This window comes from Vanellus vanellus, assembly GCF_965231255.1.
Source record: "Vanellus vanellus genome assembly, chromosome: 1".
Classification (NCBI taxonomy): domain Eukaryota; kingdom Metazoa; phylum Chordata; class Aves; order Charadriiformes; family Charadriidae; genus Vanellus; species Vanellus vanellus.
This window is the reverse complement of record NC_138905.1, coordinates 3,990,166-4,013,596: the sequence shown is the minus strand read 5'-3', so window position 1 is coordinate 4,013,596 and position 23,431 is coordinate 3,990,166. Positions and strand designations below refer to the sequence as shown.

Genomic DNA, 23,431 nt, shown 5'->3' with positions numbered 1-23,431 from the left:
TTCCTGTGTATCTTTGCAGAGATGGAGGTAAAAGATATTTACCAAATAAAGATTGGTGGACCTGATGATAGTAAAGGAGTGATTTTAAACTGAGAAGAAACATATCTATTACTTTTGATTCATCCATGTTTTTTATGGTCACAGTTGGGCAACATACTTTCTTGAGCTTGCTAAAGACATACTTGTGTTTTCCATTCTAGAAAAATCGCTGCTTATATGTATTTGGTGGCCAGAGATCGAAGACTTATTTGAACGACTTCTTCAGTTATGATGTAGACAGCGATCATGTGGATATCATATCAGACGGCACTAAAAAAGATTCAGGGATGGGTAAGAATATAACTACATATTAATTTTTTCCTGCTGATACAAATGAGAAATACATTGTCAAGTAGGTGAAAGGCCAGCTTCAGTGTCCTGTGGTATCAAGTTAGCATCCTTAACTAGCCCTACATACCCAAGTAAACTCCACAGTATATAGGTTAAACTTATGCCAGCTCTTTTGTCCTTCCTGTCATTTGACACTCACCGTCTTCAGCACAATACAAATAATTGATGCATGAAACCACATAGCACCTCAAAAGAAAAAAAAAAAATCAGCAAAATAAGAACTAAAAATATCCAGCAAAGAAAAACAAAAAAGACTGAAAAAATGTTTTTCTTTAAATCAGAAAAGGAGAAAGCAATTTTTTTTTCTAGTTCTCACCAAGTGAAATGTGCTATAAAATAGAAATAATGTGCTTGGTTTGACATGCAGAAAGGCAGGTAGGATGCTCAGAGACAGAGAGTTGGAGTAGAAAGGCAGAGGTCATTTGGCCTTGCAGGAGCTGACTAGAAAGATGAGACCTGTTGTCCTGTTATTGTTGTACTAAATTACAAGGAAGCAGCAAAAAAAGGTAGGCGGGAGCAAAGCTTCAATCTTGTTTGCTTCATGCCACTGGAGCTGTATACACCAGGCACAGTTCTGTATACCAGAAACCTTTAAAAACACCCAAAAGGCATTGTAGCACAACCATAAAGAAGTGATTTTATGCCTCCTCTTCTCAAATGACATAAAGAATGTTCCTTTTTTTCCAAAAAGGATTTCTGCATGTATAAGCACATCATTTCCCTGTGTTGCAAATAGCCCGATTTGCAGCATACAGCTCAGAAGTGGAAATTTGTGTTGCAGTGTGTACTGCAATAGGAGAGAAGTTAAAAATATTTCTCATGTTATGTATGTTTAATCCCAATCTTGTTTTCTCTTCTTCCAGTTACCAAAATCCGAAGAATCTTATTTTTCTTGAGTTTAGGCTGCCCTCCTTATTTTGATCAGGCTTAATTTTTAGCTAGTAATTTTACTGAACTTTTGAAATGCATTATTGATGGTTATGAGTTATTGTTTGCTCATTACTTTAGTTATGCCAATGAGGGAGAAGAGTACCTAAGCTCTTATTCTCTTGAGTCATTTACTTGAGTGCTTCCAAGAAAGAACTATCTTGTATTGTTGACAGTCTCCTTTATTAAGGTGCCTGCGTGTTGCCTGATGCTGCTCTACACACACCCACGCACTGTTTGTTGTCCTTAGAGCTTTTAAAGAATTGATTTATTTTTTTTTTTTTTCCCCCATGAAATTGCTAGCATTCTGCCATTTTGCTTCTTTAAAACTACAGTTCTTTCTAGCCAGAAGCTTTAAAACATGTAGCTGTAAGCAGACATCTCTGTCTACCTCAGATTTAAAGCTACCGAGCTGGCCTTATGGCTGGAGAAGACACTGAGCTCTGCTTCTCAGCGAGTACATTCACTGCAAGGTTCAGTTAAGCAAATGCGACTAATATTTAGCCCTCCTCCCCATTCCTACAGGCCCCAAAGTGGTGAATAGTAGACTTTGTAAGAAAATGACTCATTGGAAATAATTCATGAGAAGATTTTCAGTTTACTGTTCTCCTGTGTGTAGAAAGTCAACAAACAAATTTGAACGTTTCCCTTGCTTTTGAAAGAAAATGCTAGGATTACTTGCATTCTAACAGGAAGAGAGCATTCAAACAGCAACTGCTGACAGCACTATTTTCACCCCAAAAAGCAAGTCTTTATTGTGCTCTTGTTAGGTGGTGATACACCATTTTTATCTGTACGAACAAAGTGATTCCCTTACTGGTTGCTGTGAAGTTTTAAGCTGCTTGGTGTGATGAGTCAAGTTGAGGATGCCTGACCTAAATGTTCCTATAAAGTCCCCATGATTACATTTTGTTCCTGGCTCACATGTGGCATTCAGTTCTATTCTTAGTTGAGCTATTTTGATTTTTACCCTTTCTAAAAGAACTTAATTGTGCATTTGTTTAAAATTTCTGTTACAGTAGTGAGAAGATTTTAAGAACTAGTAGTAAAATGGATAGTTAAGGAATATCAGTAATATGGAGTTGTTGCAGTGCTAGAAAACTATGGTAATGATATGGTGCTTTTGCTGCTCTCATCCCCTGGATGAGATATTTATGCTGTTTAGTGTTTCTTTGCTCTTAGTTGTGTGTTTGATGTTGATCCTGGAACAAGTTCCTTGTATAGGTGATGTGTTTGAGAAAATATTGGTTGATAAGTATCACTTAAGTTTTTTCTTAATTGGGAGTAAAGAACAATAATTTTAGCAATTTTAGATGTGCTTTTTTCATTTTTCATTTTTTTTATGAACTTTCAAAAAAGTTTATATTTGATCAAGGTACAGTTTCTAAAGGATGGGTTTGCACACATCTTTGCCTACTAGAAATGTCTCCTGACTTGATCTTTGAACATGGGTAAGCCTTTTGGCTCTTTGTGTCTGCCGAATGCATTTACCAGTGAGCACGGGTTCTTTCTGCAGCTCATTGCATCAAAAAAAATGGTGCTTTTTCTTTGCTGTCAAAGGAGGGCACTACAGTGAAATTAGGCCATTAGGGATGGTTATCTTTCTGCTGCAAGGTAACTGTTAGAAGCCAGAAATTTGTTAGTTCATCTGGAGAATGGACAAAGTGGGACTGAGGAAATGAGAATGCAGCTGTGATAATGAGTTGGATGCGAAGAAAAGCAGTAGTGGTACAGATTGGAGGAAGTGTAGTACAGCTGAAGAGCCTGTGGTTGGAGGAGAGGCAGAAATGTGTATGTTGATGGTCATACCCTTAGAACAGTCATATACTTTTAATTACTTAAAAAAACCCAAAACAACCAAACCCAACATGCATATGCCAGAGTGTACCTCTGAAGCATACATGTGGTCTAGAGATGCCACCAGTATCAGATGCTGTCAAAAGACTGTATGGACAGCTTGCCTGGCTTGCTTAGCACACAATCCATGACTAATCACGGGTAGTTGTTTCAAGTCTTACGGAGCTAATGGGAACACTTGTGGTCGAGGTTCCTGTGATAATCATGTTCGGCCTTGACTCAGATGGTGTGTCAGAACTGTTGGTCAGAGTGAAAATTTCCTTCTACAAGAGAATCAAAATCATCTTATATCCCTTGGCATTGAGTAACTTCCAAATTCAAATGACAACAAGCCTTAAAACGTTCTTGTGGCTTCTTTTAATGGTGGGTTAGTTCTTATGGGCAAACTGCAAATATTTTTTAGCTCCCAGTGAAGTTCCCAAGTCTCTTGCTGGGGCAGGTGCTCATTCCACAACTGTGCACCTGACAGACGGGAGGTTTGAGTTTCCTGGGTAAGTACCACGGACAGAGGCGACACAGCCCAGCCCAGGAACTCCTGGTTTAAAACAAGACGATGTCAGAAAAACAGTCATCAAAACAGAAAACAAAGCTAGCCCAACATGGCTAGTATCCAACTCGGACAAGCAGTCTGAATATCCCATTTTGATTGTCTTTCTGACACTTGATGTGTTTTGCCTTTAAGTTTAAGGTCTACCTTACGAGTCAGCCTGTCCCTTGCTGTGGAAACACTTTGTTTTGTGAGGGACCTGATGTGCTCTTCATCTTGTGAGGTGTTCTCTGAACCAATCTCAAGATACTTTCCTCCTACTGTGAAGGTGAGGATGAGAGCAGGCAGTCACCAGATCCTAAGGATGCTTTGCAGAGATGGCATAGCAGCAGAATTCCATTCGGATTTACTAACTGATCTGGGTTTTTGTTGTTGTGTTTTTTTTTTTTTTTTTAAATCATGTGTTGTTTGGGAGAGAACTGAGCGTTGGACATGGGGTTATTGCTTTTTCAGCATGATGACAACCAAACTGTCCAAAATGTCTCCTTAGCTGCACCTTGGCTGACTGCCAAACGCAGTCTCATCATGATAACTCCAAGAGGATAATCATTATCTTGCTGTGTCAACAGCTGGCCTGCATGGTCTCTCTATCATTCATCAGGGTTTGTTCCATTAAAGTTCAGGGGAGGTGCTGCTTCAGTTTTATATGGATTACAAGTAGTGGTATGGAGCAACTTGCTGACCTATCTCTTGTTTTGTTTTTTGTTTTTTGTTTTTTTTTTTAAATTAATCCATCAAAGAGGTGCCAGGTTCTGGTGAACAGCAATATCCATGTGATATAGCTTTCTCCTATTTTTTTTAATCACGAGGCATCACAAGGAGGGAGGATACTTGCAAGTCACTTGTAGTGGGATTAGCAGTAACGTGTTCTGAGGGTTTCGTAACTTGGTGGCACTAAAAGGCTGTCAATGAAGATGCTTCCCTTAATTATCCTTCATGAATCCTTCAGAAGAGCTCTGTAGACCACAAATTTTATATCATTGTCTTGCCAATGCTGTGTTTCAAAGCATGTTGAAAAACATGCTATAGTACCCCCTCAAATGAGAGGGATGAGATTTTATTTCCAAACTTCTGCCTAGTACTATGAGAACCACATCTCTGTACTCCAATTTACTGCTTTGTAAACTCTGTGTTGTGAAAGCTCTGTTTTCTTGCTTAGATACTGGCAGCAGCCAGCATCGCACTTGAAACAACTGTAGCTGTTTGCACATACAAGCCAAAAAATATTCAGCTTGCTGAAATAATCAGTATGATCAAAAAAATGCCTGTAAGTAGGGACTGTGGTAGTGGGAACATATCTGTTGCACTACTAGGTGTCGCTTTTATAGAAAAGCTTTTCACATCTGTTTTATTTAAATGGAAGTTATGTTTTACAGGGTTACACAGCATCTCACGGAAGCTTTTTCAGGAATTACTACTTGTTTATGTAACTGGTTGCTAACTCAAGGCCTGCATGGCTGAGTATTGTTTTCAAATATTGAGGCCGTGAGCTTTTCAGTTTTGCTATATAAAAATAAATGAAAATGTTAAGTTCTGGAGGGAGGATTCAGATCTCTTTTTTTCAATTAGTTACTGCCCTTCTGCCTTGGACTGGTTAATGAGATTATGGGGAAAAAACCACAGTGGTGCAAGAAAAACATTTGCCATCTACTAGACTTTTGGGGATTGTGTTGTGTTTAGTAATGTCTCTGTACAGCTTTTCCTCTTCAGTCAGTAATGTATTGTCGTAGTTAATATCATATAGCGACAGCCAGTGCTGTGTTTAAAACAACCAGGACTAAATCCTCAGTTGCTGCTTTATGTCCTTTGAGCTGGATCCCACAGCTGACCTGAGCGATTGCTGGGCCTCAGAGGCACTCTGAATGGTGTGAAATAGGTGGAGATTTGCTCCAAAGCTGACTTACATGTACGTTTACGTGAAGAAGCGGAAGAGAGAGGGAACTTCCATGGAGCCATACCACTTTATGTACTCCGTGGATCTAGTACACTGTGAATAATAGTTCTTGCGATGCACTGGCAGTACTGTGCCTGATTCTTACCCCTTGTTGTTTATGACTTTTTAGTCTGAGTCTTAAAATTTTAAAAAATTTATCCTAACCAATCAGTTACTGTCACAGGGGCAATATTGTCTCCTATGCAGAATTAAATTTTCTTCTCGATCTAGATCTTGTTAGCTAAATATCACAAGTACTTTCACAAGTTTAGAGCCTGTGTCCCACTCTAATATGCTGACCGCAATCATTTGAATTATATTCAGCATTTACTGCAAGTCTGCTGCACTTGCACATTATGAAGCTCTCTTACCCCCTAGTGGAAGTGTTTGTCAGTCATGAGGATTTTATGTAGCCCTTTTGTTCTATCAAGTATCAGACTTCCTTCGTAAACACCTTTTTGATGTCTTCCGTTGGATTTAAAATATCACAGTATCTCCCTCTTACTCTGTAGTAGCTTGCCTTATTTCCTCATTGCTTTATTTTCATGGACTTGTTTACCAAATTTGTGTTGTCTTATTTTGCTTTTTAATCATACTGTATCTAACTTTCTCGTTCAGTTTTCCTCTGCAAAAGGCTAGATGTCCATTTTGTCTAGCCTAAGGCAAAACTTAAATATGGTTTCTTCACAGTTGCTTAGATGGGTCAAAGAGTTTATGTCAGTTACTCATCTTATGCCCTTACTAAGTGTAGGGGTATTTATTTTTTGATATATTATTTTTCTAGGCATTCTGCATTTCAGACAGTCTCAAGAAGAGATTGATGTACAACTGAGGGAACCCTGAAATTACTTGACTTGTCTTTGGTTTTGATTGCATTTTCTTCAGATAATTCCTATTCTTACTCTCAAGAGTGAAAAAACAGAGGCACTGAACTTTGGCGTCTTTTCCCTCCTTCATCATTTAAACAATAATTTCAGCTTCAGGAAATCGAGCATAAACTAGATACAAAATTCATTTATTTAACAACATTTCAGGAAGAGGGATGGAACTTCCATAGACAAGTTTCATATGCTTTCTGTATCGATGGTAATATAGCAACTGTGTTCCTCATGATTATAATAATTTTCATTTCAATGATCCTGAGGTATTAATGTTCTGAAGATTTGCATGCTTTTTTTTCTAAAAACCCGCCATGGTCTCCAGTGTTCAAAGCAGCAGATAGGGTTGCAAAGACATTTTCCGTGTACATTAGCATTGCTGATCAAATTTAGATGGCTCTCCTGCCAGAAATGTCTCAAATATGCCTTGATTTTAATCCTTTTGGGTCAATGATTCAGTCCCTGACTATGCAAGCACATTACATGATACTTTTCAAAAATTAATGATACTTAGTCTATAATTGTCTTTTTGTTCTCAATTTCCTTATTGGGTGACTTTCACAGTACTCATTAGTCTTATTTAAAAACTTCCTTGTGGTTTGCAGCTGAAACAAGGTATGTAGTTGTTGTTGTGCCACCATTGTTCCCTGCTTTTTTTCCTCTGCTTTGCCACCCATTTGCTTATAAACTGAATTAATTTTCATTTGAAACTTTGTGGCAAAATTGGAGGTCAAAATAGGCAGGCTTATGCTGCTGAGGGCTCCAAAGGTTCTGCCTCCTGCCTTTCCATAAAACTATAAGCGAAGATTTTGTCGAAAGGACACTGAGAATGAATTATCTGAATATATTTCAGTTTCTCCTTAAGTTTATGTAAGAGTTAAGCATTTTTTTTAAATGAAATGTTTGGGTTTTTTGGCTTTGCTAAATATTTTGGTGTAGGGGCTTAAACTGTAGAAAACCAAATGCTGCTCAGAATTTTTTAATTGCTATTTATTACTTTCCTGGCCTACCAAATGAGAAGATTGGAGACTGAAATCTATTACAGAATGGGCTTGCAAAATACCATTTTTTTTGTTCTTAAACGGCAATATTAAATGGTTTATTAGCGTAGGGCTTGTTTTCTAGGCCGTGTGTGCAGCTCACAGTTAATTGCAGGGAAGAATTTACAAAATACAAGAGTTCTGAGAATTTTTCATGCCAAAATCTTGATTGAAGGCCAGGAACCTTTACCAGCCTTTGTAAACTGACCCAGAAAGAGAAATGAGACAAACAGGATCTGTAAACAAAGATCACGTGCTCTTCACAAATACATTTTGGAAGGATGGTTGCCTAGGGAAACAGGAAATGGGGAATTATACAACAAACAAAAAGGACTGCCAAAAAAATTTGCTGACCTTTTTTCAGGGAATTATGATGAAAACTGCTGGAATCCTCAGTATTTCACCATATTTCTAAATCTGAAGGTGGAACAGAAGAATAGCTTGGTAATTATACCACAACTATTTAGAAAATACAAAAAACTTCCTTGACATCTTTGTTCTAAAGGAAGCAATGTAATGTGAGCTATGTAATCTTGAGTTCATCTTGATTTTTTTTTTTTCTTTTTTTTTCCTCAGTTTCCCAGCTTTTGCAATTAAGCTTTCTGGAATCAATGCTTCCTTTTAGGGATGAGATAATAACAAAATCGCTCTATTCATATCTACAAGGATCATCTTGCTCTATCTTGAGACAGTTCATAGAATCATAGAATGGTTTAGGTTGGAAAGGACCTTGAAGATCATCGAGTTCCAACCCCCTGGCATAGGCAGGGACAGCTCCCACTAGAGCAGGTTGCCCAAGGCCACGTCCAGCCTGGCCTTGAACACCTCCAGGGTTGGGACCTCAACAGCCTCTCTGGGCAACCTGTGCCAGTGCCTTACAACCCTCAAAGTGAAAAACTTCTTCCTAATGTCCAATCTGAACCTGCCCTCTTCCAGTTTAAAGCCATTCCCCCTCGTCCTATCACCACATGCCCTAGTAAGAAGTTCTTCCCCAGCTCTCCTGTAGGCCCCCTTTAGGTACTGGAAGGCTGCAATAAGATCTCCCCGGAGCCTTTTCTTCTCCAGGCTGAACAGCCCCAACTCTTTCAGCCTCTCCTCATAGGAGAGGTGCTCCAGCCCTCTGATCATCTTTGCGGCCCTCCTCTGGACACGCTCCAGCAGGTCCATGTCCTTCTTATGCTGGGGACTCCAGAGCTGGATGCAATATTCCAGGTGTGGTCTCACGAGAGTGGAGTAGAGGGGCAGAATCACCTCCTTTGACCTGTTAGCCACACTTTTTCTGATGCAGCCCAGGATAGGGTTGGCCTTCCTGGCTGCAATTGCACATTGCTGCCCAGAAGGCCAGTCCTCCTTTCTGAGATGGTAGGCTCCCAAATAGCTCTGCTCATGCCTTTCCAGGAGTCACAAGTAGGAAGAGAAGAGAATTTGTGTTGGACTTATCTTTAGGAGGGAAGGAGTCATCCTCTGGGTGATGTTTCTTCTCCTCCTCACTCTTACCCTGCTTTTGGAGGGCATGCCCAAGAAGCAAATTGTTTGCTTGGGTGACTTCTGCACGCCTTCTATTTTGAGATATGCCATTTCAATTGTGGTAAATAATGAGATTGCTGTGGAGGAGAGAGGTCATAGAAAATAGCAACTTGAGATCACTTAGTCCCATGTTTTGGGATGAAGAGGTGAAAGTAATTAAAAGGAAGCAAATGTGCAAACTAGCTAGTGATGTTAAACTTAAAATGGGCTTTATCCTGGAATACCAAGGAGGTAGTTATGTGAAGTCTCATGCTTGTACCGTGGATATTAGAAAATCTGCTGAATTGCAGGGGGAGGGAAAAGCATTTGACTGATGCTTGTATCCCTTCTTGTATCCTCTGTTGTTTTCAATGTGTAACTTTTTTTTTTTTTGTCAGTTCCAATGACAGGTTTCACTCAAAGGGCTACTATTGATCCAGAACTGAATGAAATACACGTCTTGTCAGGGCTTAGTAAAGACAAGGAGAAGCGGGAAGAGAATGTAAGGAATTCCTTCTGGATTTATGACATTGTGAGGAACAGCTGGTAAGTGAATGAAAGGGGTGCTATTTCTAACATCTACACTGACTTTCTTTAGAAAGCAATCTGACACGATCCTGTCTCCCAGGTAGCTCTATAAACTCTTATAACCGTGGAATGGTAATGTTGAAGATGACTGAGTTCCCTTGGGGCACCTCTTTCTCCCATAGTCTTTAGAGTCACCAGGGCGATAAGCCGAATGAGGGAGAGAAATCATGTGAACTTCTTTATTGGAGGTGGGTGGAAGGGATGAGGGGAAGTAAGCCATTATAAGAAGTTTTCCCTGGAGGAAGTGTTCAAGTCCAGGATTCAGCAAATTCAGTCAAATAGAAGTTGTTAATAGCAGTGTATGTGGTACTAGTTATTAGAAACTAAGGAAACTGGTCTGCTGTATGAACGGTAATGGAGAATTGTTTGCGCTAGATCTTTCAGCTCTTTCCAGGCTGCATGGAGTGGTACTTCAGCTGCTACAGCCAGTATTCTGCAAAAATATTTCCTCGTCTGTTTACTGTACAGTATTTGGTAGTTGGTTGCCACTGCCCCTTTCCAGAGCTGGCAGCGTTTTTGTGTTCAAGGTCTCTTCTAATGTGGGGCCAATCACTTTGAAGGGTGTGAATGCTGTTTTTTAAAATGGGGTTTCAGTTGGAAAAAACAACTTAAGTCTGCTTGGAAGTCAGTGACTGAAATGCTAGCTTTGCTGAAATTTCTGGTGTGTAGCTCTGCTATGTCCAAGATGGTGTTCTCCATATTGAAAACATACTTCATGCTGACAGTTCTGCTAGCATAATGCAACATCTAAAGATACTTTCAAAACTCATGACAGAAATTCTTTTAGAATTTTTTTCCTGTTTGGCTTGTGATTGAGGACTGTGTTCAGCCAAGGTGAGCTTCTCTGGTTGTTGGATGGGTTTCTTTGTAGAGCTAAGAACGGGGATGAGGTAATAGAGGACAATATATAGAGAAGTAAGAAAATCTTTGGTGTTATATGCCAAAAAGTTCAAGTTGACATCATAGCCTTTCAGTAACTTTTTCTACTTCCTGTAAGTACTACTCATCATTACTTACTGCCTTGTATTTCAGGTCTTGTGTCTATAAAAATGACCAAGCAGCAAAAGAGAATCCAGGTAAAAGCCTTCAGGAGGAGGAACCCTGCCCAAGGTTTGCTCATCAACTGGTGTATGATGAGTTGCACAAGGTATGAGGGTCCAGATACATATATGGCAATTTTCTTTAGTCTTACTGCTCTTCCCATGAAATTGTTTCTTCAAAGGTGGTACAATGAATATAGCTTTTTGTATAGTATTAATGTTTGGGTTAACGGGGTGGGTAAATTTAATTTAGCTTATGAAATAAGGTGCTAAGCTACTTTTTATGTCAATGGAAAGTAGACATGATAGCTCCTAGATGGAATCAAAATGCCAACAATGGGATATACTAAACCTCTACAAAGTTGTCAAGTGGCTAGCTCCAGCTGTTCTTGTACTTGAGAACGCTTGAAGCTTCGTTTATTGTTTTCAGGGACTTAATCTCACAACCTGTTAGTGACTAAATGGTCACAGATAGTTACCAACATTTTTAGGAAAAAGTGTGTTTGAATGAACTAATCACTGTTAAGAATCTGCTCTAACAGAGGCACCTTGCTTTGCCCTGCACGTCAGAAGCAACTGTCATTCTTTAGCACTATCTGATTTGAATAGATGTGTTCATGCTTAAATAGACTAAAAGTGTACATGACTGCTCAGTAGACTTAGGGTTTGTGCATATTAACTAATAAAGCACAAACCCATGGATTAGGTTACTATAACTTCATTAACCTATGAGTTTAAATTGCTGTGATACACTTACTTAACTTTCACAGATATTCCACAACTAAAATAAACTGTTTCCAAAATTTGGTGTTAGTCTGAAACAGTTGAACTGGAAAAGACAAATACACTTTAGTCTTATCATTCCATGGGATGTTAACCAAATTTGGGAAACCTGACTAGCCCAAAAGTCTGGAGATGGGGGCATTTTAAGGAAGAATGGGTACAACTTCTGTGTGGAGAACTTGTATTTTTTGTCTTCCTCATGGACATTAATGTTGGACAGTAAATCCTGTTCTGCCTTTAATGGCTTACTACGAAGTGTAAGGTACTATGGGATTGAGAGTAGTATTTTATAAGTTACTGTGAAGGTTGCTGAATCATGGCAGTTGCCCAGCTTTATCTGAAGAGCTGTTTGAAGTACTTGTTTTGAAGAGTCTTATTTTTAGAAACCTCTGTTCAAATGACCTTCCTAAACTCCTCTGATATAAATAAGGAGAGCCTACTTCAGTGGGACGCAGAATACATTGTTTTGAGTGATTATTTTTAAAGCTATAGAGAAAGGTAGCCTGTTGGACTTCTTGAACCTCAGTATTTGAAGGCCCTTTGTAGCATGTTTAATATCAACAGTTCAGAGTCTGAAATGCCAAATGATGTGAAGAAAAATAAAGTGAAGGGATAAACAGTCCTTAACGCTTCAGTTTTTCTTGAGATTTGTCTCTGTGTAAGTCTAGCTGTGCATTACAAAGGTGTTTTATCCTGAAATTATCAGAATGGCTTTTAAAGACTACTTCATTTGAACTATCTTGAACAAAAAAAAAAAAAGAATTTGGCCTACAGGTATATTTAACATTTGCATGATTAGCATCTCGGGATGAGATACTAGAACTTTTTTTGAGACAATCGCAGCAATGGTTGTGACTTCTGATTCTAAATAAGATTGGTGTTTTCTTCCTCAGTTCTTCTTAGCGTTACAGTTTTGGCTTTTTGCTATACTCTTTATTCAGCTATCTCTTTCCTTTGTGCCCAGGTGGTGTATTGAGTGTCTTGCAGCTAGGCTGCTGTATCAAGGTGAGGCAAACCTGCCTTTCCTAAGACCATGGAAATATTTTTCTCTACAAGTCAAATTAAGGCTCTGTAAAGTTTATGGGACATGTGGGAACACAGGCCTGTTGGTCATCTCCCAAGATTATGCTGGACTGGGCTTGTTGTCATTTTACTTTGAACATCTGTATGACTTCCTGCTCACTTTGCCAGTGGCCCTTGTCTTTGGGGAAGATAATGGTCTTTGCTGACTCAAGGAAAAGGCTGCTTGTCTGAACTGTGGTACTTAAGTAGTGCAGCTTCACCAACATTAGTCTACAAAGTTGCTTTTTTTTTTTTCCTGAGTTTTCCTTACAACCATAAATGTCTCTTCTTCAAAGAAAATACATGATTGCTGGAGTCACCTCACAATTATATGGGTATAATCTGCTCATCCCCAAATTAGATAAGGGCTTAATACAGGTGCCTTACTTTAGCTGCTCATGACAATGAGAATTTGGAGTCTTTGAGGACGAGATTGGAGAAAAGGTTGGTAATCCATCAGTTTGAGTATTGTTCGCCTCGAGTATTGTGAATAGGGCAACAGGAGTTGGCTCAGATCCTTCTTCTCTGCTCGTATCTTATGTGCCTAAGGATTTGTGATGCTCATAGGCTTTTCCTAAAGAAAGAGATCACATAGTTTGTGGATGTTTGTTTATAAATATCTCGGGAATCTGCTAGAGGGAGGTTCTAACAGTGCAGCTTTTTTTATTATCTTAAAATATAAACAGTTTAAGAGAACTTTCTTCATCTCCTAAGGGACAAAGTAAGGCTAATAATAAGATGGAGCGGCTTGTCTAAAAGGCATAGTTTTCTCCCTCCAGACTAAACCTCTCCAAAGATGCTGACTTAGTAAATAGTCTTTGTTTAGTGGATGTACACAAACAATGAACTTTTTGATCTGCCTCTCATTTGCTTAGGTTCATTACTTATTTGGAGGGAATCCTGGTAAGTCCTGCTCTCCAAAGATGAGATTAGATGATTTCTGGTCTCTGAAGCTCTGTCGACCTTCAAAGGAATACCTGCTAAGACACTGCAAATACCTCATAAGAAAGCACAGGTATAGAAACAAAAGATGTTTTGCAATTTTTGTTTTCAAAGTGTCTTTTTTTAAGTTGGTAAAACATGAGTATCTTGTACACTCTTTTGGGAAATATCACTTCGTTAGTTATATGGTGGTCTGCAGGTTTCTTTATTATTTTTAATGTTTTAAAAATTATTTTAATGATAAAAAGCACCGGGGCAGGGCTAAACTACAAAATTAACTTCATGCTGGTTTTACTATGTTATTTTAAAACTAGAAAAATCTGGCCATTGTGTGGGGAGTCATGGGGAATTTTTAGATTCCCTTTTCACTGTACTCATCAACATACGTTTTGGTACTGTCACCTCCCAAGGAAATGGAATATGTTTCTGAAACACTGTACTAGGAGATAGTAACAGCTCACAAGGATGCTAATGAAGTCTGGGGGCTGGATTCCTTTGCACATCTGAAACTCAGCCATGGTGAGGTCATCAGAGTTTCTCATTCAGCATCACTTGAAACATCTCACTTATGCAGAATTCAGCTACGCTGTGATGCTTCTTGCACTCTGGATGTTTCAGAGCTGCCTTACGTTTTCTATTTAGGGCAAGAGCTTTTCAAAATCAAGCTTATGGTGTTGCCTTAGGCAAGAAATTGCAGCAGCGAGACAGCCTTTCGAAACCCAGCAAATTACTTGAAGCTAATAAATAGCTCTTTCTGCATTCTTGGTGAGAATACTTTGTTATCAGGTTCTGCCAAGAGTTGGAGGTTGGTTTTTACTGACAGTATTTTACTTCTGAGGCAGCAATCAAATTGCTATACCCAACTTGCAGTCACTGTGGCTGGACGATGCCTTTTGCAGATTAGCTGAGCGATAGATGTGAATGCCTACAAGAACAAATAAAGGCCTTGCCCAGTAATCCGGGAGGCTTATTATCCCCCATGTGGTTGTATGCAAATGCCGCTGTACAGTCTCCAGAGACAGCTCTGGATTGCTTGTTTTCACTTGCTTAAATTGCACTCCAAGGAAATGCTGGTGCATATTGTCTGGCAGAAATTTGGGGTTTATGCACCATGCTCCCATTTATTGGGGTCTGTTTTAAGGACCCGAACGTGACCAGCCAGGGACTGGTATGATGGGTGCTTTGTTGGAGTTTCTGTGCCTCTCAGGACTGGAATTGAACTGCAGCAGAATCACTTGGCAGCCTGTTATCTGCACTCACTCCAACTCTAGGTACCACAACAGGTACTTGGCTTGTGTACACAGCAAATCCACTGCATCATTGGGAGTCCTGTTTGGCCTATTAACTTGTTCAGTACCAATCAGCGGTAGCAGAGCCAAGCTGGCCAACCATAGCAGAGCGAGGTGTTGATGGTGCCACTTATTTAAGGTACTTCAGCTCCCTGGACCGTGGCAGTATCATCTAAGAAACTCTTATATGAATGTTTGGAAGAAATCATGTTTAATTACCAAAACGTTGTGTACATTAGATCACAGACATAGTCTTTGTGCTCCATGCACTGGCTCAACAACTTGCATCTTTAGACAATTTCAAAATTTGGGCTACAGATGTCCACTACAGTATAAATAGACAAGTAGATGACCCAAATAAAGAAATAACAATATGGTTAAATCTATTCAGTGTGACTTCTTTCAGTTTGAGAAGCTGTACCCTGTTAAAGGTAACTGAAATATATTATGAATAAAATATCTTGCATTCCTGTAAGGCAGTTGATACAAGGCAATTAAGTAACTGAGGACGTGGTTTTTAGAGTCCTCACCTCTGGAATCCAGAATTGTCTGAGTTGTTTTCATGGGGATGCTTAATCCTGTGTATTGGTGATTCATAAGATGACAAACAGTGTGATACTGCACTCGATGGATAGGCGATAGGGGAGAAAAATAGATAACTTTCTAAACCTCATCCTTTCTAGGCTTATGCACCGGACTCGGTGCTGCAGGGAAGTAGCTCTGCTTGCTGAGGATGCTGAGTCCAGAATAATTTTCTAAGGGCTGTATTAACTTGTTCAGGGAATTCACAGAAGTTTGTTTGTTAAAAGAAAATGAGAAAATAGTGGTGGTGGTGCACAGGATTTTTATGCACGTGTGCTCTTCCTGAAGGTGGGATATTAAGGCGCAGTATTTATTGAATCCAGAGGTTTTCACCCCCATTGCCCGTTTTTCTGTTGTCTGGCAGAAGCAGGGAGCATTCTCCATTGCTGTACTTCTAGTGTTGCTTCTTTGTCATCAGGAATGTAAATATCCCTGGGACTGGAGTGCTCAAGGCTTGCCTGTGTCTGAACTGTGCTCCTTGTATGAGGTGCTACTCATACCTTACTCTATTTGTGGAAAACGCACTGTACTAAATGTTCTATAATTATGTATTAAGAAGTTGCGGTACATATGGGTTTGTACATTTTTGGTAAGAGCATAATATTTTGCCCTTGTAACTGCCTTACACCCCAAAAAACCCTACCTCTCTGTTTCAGTCGGGCGTGAAAGCAGGTACTCGAGCAAATATGAGGCAGAGCTGCCATTAACGTTGTTTTATTTGGAAATATTTGGCTGAAAGTTCCATTTGATAGGTTTTGCTCCTTGTAGAAATAGTAGTACTTATTCCTGAAGGAAATGGTTGAGCTCATGTTTTCTGTCTCTTCTTTGCAGGTTTGAAGAAAAAGCTCAGACTGACCCTCTTAGTGCACTGAAGTATCTGCAGAATGATTTGTATGTAACTGTGGATCACTCAGACCCTGAGGAGACAAAAGAGGTAGCGATGAGCGATCTTTGTCTTACTTGTAAAGAAATATAAACTGTGTTTTCAGGTAGATGTTTAAGCCTCTTAAACCTTATTTGTATTCAGTTTGAAGAAGCTCTACAGGTACATGATGCTTTGCTATGTTGTGTATTTCTCTGCACTAAACATCATACTGATCATACTGTTTTAGAAACAGTCATTTTACAACTGCAGCTCCAGATAAAAGAGCTTTTGTACTCACAATAGTGAAGACTAGGCCTTTGTTTTAATTCTGATATACTGGTGTGTATTTTGGGAGCTTTAATTGAAATGTAAACTCTCTGAAATGTCACCAGTCTGTAGTTTGGTTGTGTGGTAGAAAGTGAATAGGAACTGACTCGCGCTGCCTTTTGGCTTGTCAATATTAAATAGCTCTGAGGGAGGGAAGGAGGTTTTTCTCTAGATGATAAGTATTTCTGGAAGTAGATTGTATATATACATTGCTCGCTAACCTTAAACTTCTATTTCCTCTGCCTTTTGAATATTACCCAGTAGGCATGTTCATTTATTTGTTCCAGGAATTTGTTCCCATTTCCTGTTTTCATTCCATTACTGCAGTATGTGTCACTTTACAAAAAGGATTAAAGAAATAGGGGAAAAGTGTCAGATAAGGTGGTTGATTTGACTCTGCCATTAATTTCCACATGGGACTTGGGGCAGCTGGCTGGATGTACAAGCATTCAGTACATGAGGAAGAGGAGGCCATGGTTCTTGTGTTGATGCATTGAGAGGAGACCCTCTTCTTGCGTTAATGACTTTGGAAGTGATTTGGCAGCTCCTTTTATGAAACTGCAGTAGGAGAATGGGCACTGAGTCTCTGGGTTAAATCACTTCATCTGTTGGATTTAACTTGTTTCGTTAGATAAAGAAAAGATCGTTATACAAACACTAAAAGCTTTTGAGGGAGAATATGCATCTTGGATATGCACAGTACAGAATTGTAGGGTTAGAAGAATTAAGAAAAAATATTTACTCATATCAGGATCTTGGAACCAATTACATTTGTTACAAATTCTGGTTATTCTTTATAAACATCTGGTCCACTAAAACATTTAAGTGCTCTGCCTGTAAGTTTTCTGTTAGATGATTTCTCATTTAAATTATCCCATATCAAGCAGTTTCACATCCTTTGTAGCCATTTCTAGTATAGGAAAGATGGATAACAGATAATCCCGCTTTTCTTCAGGTATAAAAGGAGATTTTTTTTTTTTTTTTTTCTTTTTTGCCCATGCAGCATGCTTCAAGGTGGCTCAGCCCAATTATGCCCCATCTTCCCAGTGTGGTAGCACTTTCCTCTTCCTGTTTGAACCTGTAATAACCTATAACATGCAACAATTATTCTGATGCTCTCTTCTCCCCTTCTTCTCCCACCCACTGTAAGACCATGTCCTGTATTCTCTGATCTCCCTTTCTCTCCATGCCATACCTGTGTGCTGGTAGCCCCATCATGCCCATGAAGGCCATACCTCTCTTTGGCCAACTTCTACTGGAGACATCTTGCATCTCATGGCTGGTTGTGCCTTTTTATTGCCTGAACTGAGAATATTTGTGGTGTGATCAGCAAGCTCTCCTCCTTTTAATTCTTGCTGCCTCCTGTCAGCAGCAGACCAAAGGAGCGGCTGTAAAAGCTGCACATTGTGCACATCTGGCATAGGAGATCTTTTAATGTTCTACATTTGATACCCCTTGTTCAGTGTGTAGTATTTAACTTGTCTACCTTGTAAGAATGAAGAATTTACCTGCCTGCATGGAGTCCCTCTGAGACTTTGGGGAAAAGTAGAAGCTTTGTCATACAAGGTAGCTATGGAATAAAAAGTTTAAAAAAAAAAAAAAATAATAATTATCCCTTTTCACAGAACAGACTAGTGTTCTGTACCTTAATAATCTAGCGTATGAGCTTAGGTAGCTCAATCCAGTGGAGTGGATATGTTGTGAATCCTTTCTCTGCAGACCTAATGCCTGATCTGAACAAAATTCAGTAGCTTCTGTCTGTCATGCTGGTCTGTTGGATCAATGCAATGCCGTTCAGCAGAATTAAAGCTTTGGTTCCAGGGGTCTTCTATAATCATTTAACAATTTCTAGGAGGCTTTTTTCTTTGGGTTTGGCTTCCCTCTCCTCCCCCCCTCCCTCCCCCCTCCCAAATTGTGCTGGTCAAAAAGTTTTAACTTCCACTGCTTTCTACACTGGAACAGATCTGCCAGGTATATGGCATTGAACCAGCTACTGCGCTGGTAGTGACTGGGTGTATTTCCAGCTGACGTCAATTTACCTTCCGGTTATCACATTGAGTTGGCTTTTTGCTCTGGCGTTGCATCTTCAAATAGCTCTTGTGCTTTCCAAAGGACTGACGCAGGCGTTTTGGATTCCATATCAAATTTCAAGCACCAGTTTGATTGCGTATCTCAGCCCAGACACCTACATACTTTGTCTTTATTTGTAGTTGTGATTGTCTTAATTAATGTCCAGGGCTATATATCTGATCAGCTTGCTCTGTGCTGGCTACAGCCATTAAATGTTTTAAGGCTTCTTAGTGTGGCAAATCTTAAGGGAATTCTTTCTTCCCCTGTTCCTTTCCCTCATTCCGGGGCAGCTGTTAAACTTGGGAAGGACCAAACTGAATAGGTTTATCACTGACTTTGTGCTCTAGTTCTGTTAGAGACTGGTCTATATGGCTTCATGTCCTATGGACTGAGATATGGGTAGTGTTAGATAATATTACAAGCAGAATTTCACTTTGAGGTAAAGCTTACTTGCTTTATAATAGAAGTAATTTCTTCTAACTTTGTTAGGCAAGTCTCTTCAGCTGTTTTGAGTTGGATGCCAAAGAAAATAAACAGACTGTTCTTGAAACTTGCTTTGGCATTTGTAACCAATCTTGTTTAAAGTAGCATGAATGATTGACAGTAGGAACGTACCCCCAGATTTTAATTTCTTTGTTGTGAATTTTAGGGTTGTTAGTAGGATTATAGGGTTTTTTCCTTTTTTTTTTATGCTACAGTGAAGTAGATGCCTGCGAGTAACAGCTATAGCCTGGGTGCTTGTTTTAGTAGCCACTGGCTATGTGCCAGCTCTGTCTCTGCTGTTGTCCACAAATGCAGATCGAGTTCTCTTTAACTGTGATTCTGCTTGAAATCTCTTAAACCTCTTCTGGTAGTTCAGTATTTTCAGATCAGTTGATACGTTTTTTTACTGGCTGTGGATTAATAGCTGTGATGCTGTATGTAAAGGAAGGTAGATTCCCAGAGCATGTGGAAGCTTGTGTATTCCAGTTCATGGAGAGATTAAAGTTGTATAAAAGACTGGGATTTGTTGGTGTAAAAATTTCTGGTGACTTGGGTGTTCATCTATGTCATATACACACAGATGTGCATTTGGTGGTACTTTGGAAGTAGAGGCTTTTGAAGATAAAAGGATGGCCAAAATAGAAAATCGAAATAAATACCAAGTTTTGTACTTATGTCAAGGAAAAAACAGGTGCCATTAAAAGCACAAAAATGTCAGTAGATCACATACAAGGCTAAAGGCATTGTTCTTTCAACATGGGAGTCGTCAGACCCAGAACATTGCCGCTGCTTAGTGAGCTATAGAAGAAATCAAGTCGATACAAAAAATGCCAGTGCTTCCCAAGGAGAGTAAGATGATTTTGTACATTGAGATTCAACTGCTGGTGAAGCTCAGTCCCATGACCGCTGTAAAACACATACATAGCACAAGTAAAACTTGCAGTATGTTTTTCTTGGAGCATGGGAGGAGAAAGAGCAAGGACCTGGAGGCCAATTGAGGCCTGACTAGCTCATAGACTGAAGCTGGAGGCCCCTGTTCAAGGCTGCTTCATACTTTCCATTCTTAAGACTTTGTTTTAATAAATTTGCCAGATAAAGCCAGCAGGGCCCAGAAGTATTGTTTGAGTCTGCATTATACTGATATTTCTGGGAAAATTGAAGCCCAAATGGGAAAAATAGTTCTAGGAAGAAGCTAAGAAAAGCATGCTTCTCTTCTTCATGTCCTGCTGTGATTCTTTGTAAAGCCTCAGAGTCTGAGTGCTGCAGGAGCAGAGGCTTTGGAGCCAAGGAGCCTTTACAAAAACAGCGTTCAGCCTTCCTAACTAGTGAGCTAGCGACGGCTCCGTCTTCAAAGAATTTGAGCTACTCGTTGCTGCTTTGAGCTTACACTACAAGGCACCATCCCAACAGAACTGGTCAAAGCTGAGAAACTGTTTTACACTGTGATGTGAGCACTCACCATACGGATATTATGGAGGAGGAATTATGTCTGATTCATACAACCTGCCAGGTATCCCAAAAGGACTTACTCATTTCCCCTTACTGTTAACCATTTAGTTTGTGCAGAAGGCAGAGGTGCTCAGCAAATGTGGTAAAACTTGCAGGGGTTCCCTGCCGTGTGGCAAATTGATTTTTTGCTGTTGGTAGAAGCCTAGATAAAGTACACACAACTGATAAAAGAATAATAATGTTGGATACATGAGGGTCATAAGTTGGAAAATGCCGGAATTAATATTACCCATGTAGTCTTAATTTAGCCTCTCAGAATGTGGTTGATTATATTACCTAACCTTACATTAGTTAACCAGATTTATATAACTAATGCAGCAGATGTATAACTAATAGAGCCTTATATTAGTTAACCAGATACATTTATCTCTAAGGAACCCCTGCCTCAGTTCAGGGGGAGTGGGTTGGATCTCCGAGAGAGAAGTTAATTGTGTAACGAAGGGAACTGTTGTCTTTTGAATGGAGGCTTAATTTGGAATGGATGAGACGAGTGAGCCAGAGGGATTGTCAGAAGAAAATGGGTGGTGGTGTGATTAAAGCAGTTGGATGCTTCTGCTGGATAATTGAATTCTGGTCCTGCCTCCGTAACAGAGTTGCTGTGTGACATTACGCAAATTGTTTTTCCTAGATGGTCATTAATTGGGTTCTTCATTCTGGTGCCTGATGGGAGAGATCTGAGGTGTGATTTGCTTGAAGGCTTTGCTCTTCTGGCTGCAAGTGAATTCAGAAGCTGCTGTATAATACTATGTATTTTGAAAAATCACGTTCTGGTGGTTTCAAATAGGGGACCCAAAGTTAATCAGAATTTGAAGTGCTGTCTGATACAATAACAAGGTGCTAAAAAAGCTGATGGAGACATTAATTCCTTTTTTAGAGCAGAGTTTGAACTTCATGAGGAAAGTACTGCATCATACATATATATGCTGTGAACAGCGTGTAGGAGATCTGGTCTTGAGAAACCAGTAACAGTCCTCTGCTCTGGAAAAAAGTAGGGGTCCTCTGGGAGAAAATCGTACAGTTAGCTGGCATTGTAGTGCAAATGCAGAGTGAACAGCCTTAGGCTCAGTGCTGTCCGTAACTGATGTTCTTAACTTACGTGCTTGAGTTTTCTACCAGAAAGTGCTTTCTAAATGTGAGCTGATACTTAAAATATAATTTCAAAACAAACAACAGACCTCACGGTTAACTGAAGTGCAGTGTCATCAGTGAAGAAGGAGACAAGATACTCCTTACTCCTCAAAGCGGGAAAGGAACTCATAGTTATGAAAATCCATCGTGCCTAATGCGGATGAGGCTGGAATACTTGGCAGAGGGTCTTTTCAATGGATTTTTGCTCTCAGTTCTGCGAGTTACTAACTGGATCCCGCTTATATGTTTTCTTAGTTGGGCATTCTGAGCCTCAGCCTCAAATGTGGCTTGCTTTCTGTTTACAGCAGGATGGCTGCGGCGTTGCTGGGGGAGGCAAGGGAACCCCTCAAAGCATGTGGCATCCGCTTTGTCCCGGCATAGCTGGCTTCATGTGCTACCAGGCAGTTGGCAGCAGGCCCGTAAGGCAATTGTGTGGGAGGGAAAGATGGCCAGGACACGGCATTTGCTATCAGAAGCAGCACAGATTTAGCCACCAGTTTTATTGGAACTTTTGGAGCTATTTAAGCTGGGCATCTGTTTAAGTACGTTGCTGATTCAGAGCCAAGCAACTCTTACAAGTTACGCTAGCAGTGAAATACACGTGTAGCATTGCAATGCCTTTTGATTTCATATAACCAGACTTCGCACTCAAGAGGGTACTTAATCAGCCTCTTCCCCCTCATCTGCAGCTTGTTAATTCTGTATCTTTCTAACCTGTTCTTAAATACCTCCAGTGCTAGCTTTACATGATAACCTCCCCAAAAGATGCAAACTTATTCTGGCATGCTATGGTCCTTATTTTAGGCTGGTTTTTTTTTTTCTTTGTCATGTTGAAACTGATCTTGCTGAAATGTTTTTGTGGCTTCTTGCACTTGGTTGTAGATTTACCTTTTTGTAGCAGCCTTCTACGCTTATGGCTTTTTGCAGTTTCGTCCTTGGACATTCTTCTGTGGAGGCTCTGCAACCCTGACTCCTTTGAATTTTCTCTGTCAAGCTTGACTTTCAGACCACTTGTTTTTTTCTAGTGCTTTCCTCATATGCTGCTAATGGATACAGGGCATCCAAAAGTGGTTGCCCTGTTGTAGATGAGACTTACAAGCCTTGATAACAGCAGTACTTTTATTTATTTGAAGATCCTACTCCTTTTCATGCATTTTCTATGTATTTGTCATTTTTGCAATAGGATGATACTGATCTGTTATAACTACTAAATGCATTTTCAAAGAGCTTATGTACCCCAACCTGTTTTGTATAGCTGATTATGCCTGTTTATGTTGATTTGCACTTGGCCCTCTTGAATTGCACCTTGATCCATTATTATAAGCTGGATGAAATGGAAGAAGAGTCTGAAGCCTGTCTGCTACCATGCTGGCGGTCTGAGCATGGTGTAAGGGCTGCGGACTCGGTGAACTGTCCTGTTCTGTGAAGCAGGTTGTCACTGAAAACCCAGAATGATGCTGACCCTGGGGCACAGATGAATCACTTCTGATTCATGGCTCCATCTTGATGTCAAACCATTGATGGCTACCCACAGTAAAGTTATTTGACCTATTTGCCATTCCCTGTTAGCTTAATCTAGGTGATGCCTCGATAATTGGCTTTAAATATCATATAAAAGCATCAGAAGTCCTATCAAAGTCAGAACGGACAATGTCTATTGCCAAGTCCCATCCGTAGGGGCCTGC

At 39.9% G+C, this 23,431-nt stretch overlaps 1 protein-coding gene across 1 annotated transcript in view; it reads left to right on the top strand.

The window, feature by feature from the left end:
- Nucleotides 1-23,431, top strand: part of MKLN1 (muskelin 1) — a 100,158-nt gene that overhangs the window by 73,541 nt on the left and 3,186 nt on the right. Inside the window, exons 12-16 of the mRNA XM_082493680.1 lie at nt 201-330; nt 9,477-9,624; nt 10,699-10,813; nt 13,427-13,566; nt 16,196-16,298. Of these exons, the coding sequence (XP_082349806.1) occupies nt 201-330; nt 9,477-9,624; nt 10,699-10,813; nt 13,427-13,566; nt 16,196-16,298 (636 nt within the window). The remainder of the gene's footprint in view (nt 1-200; nt 331-9,476; nt 9,625-10,698; nt 10,814-13,426; nt 13,567-16,195; nt 16,299-23,431) is intronic.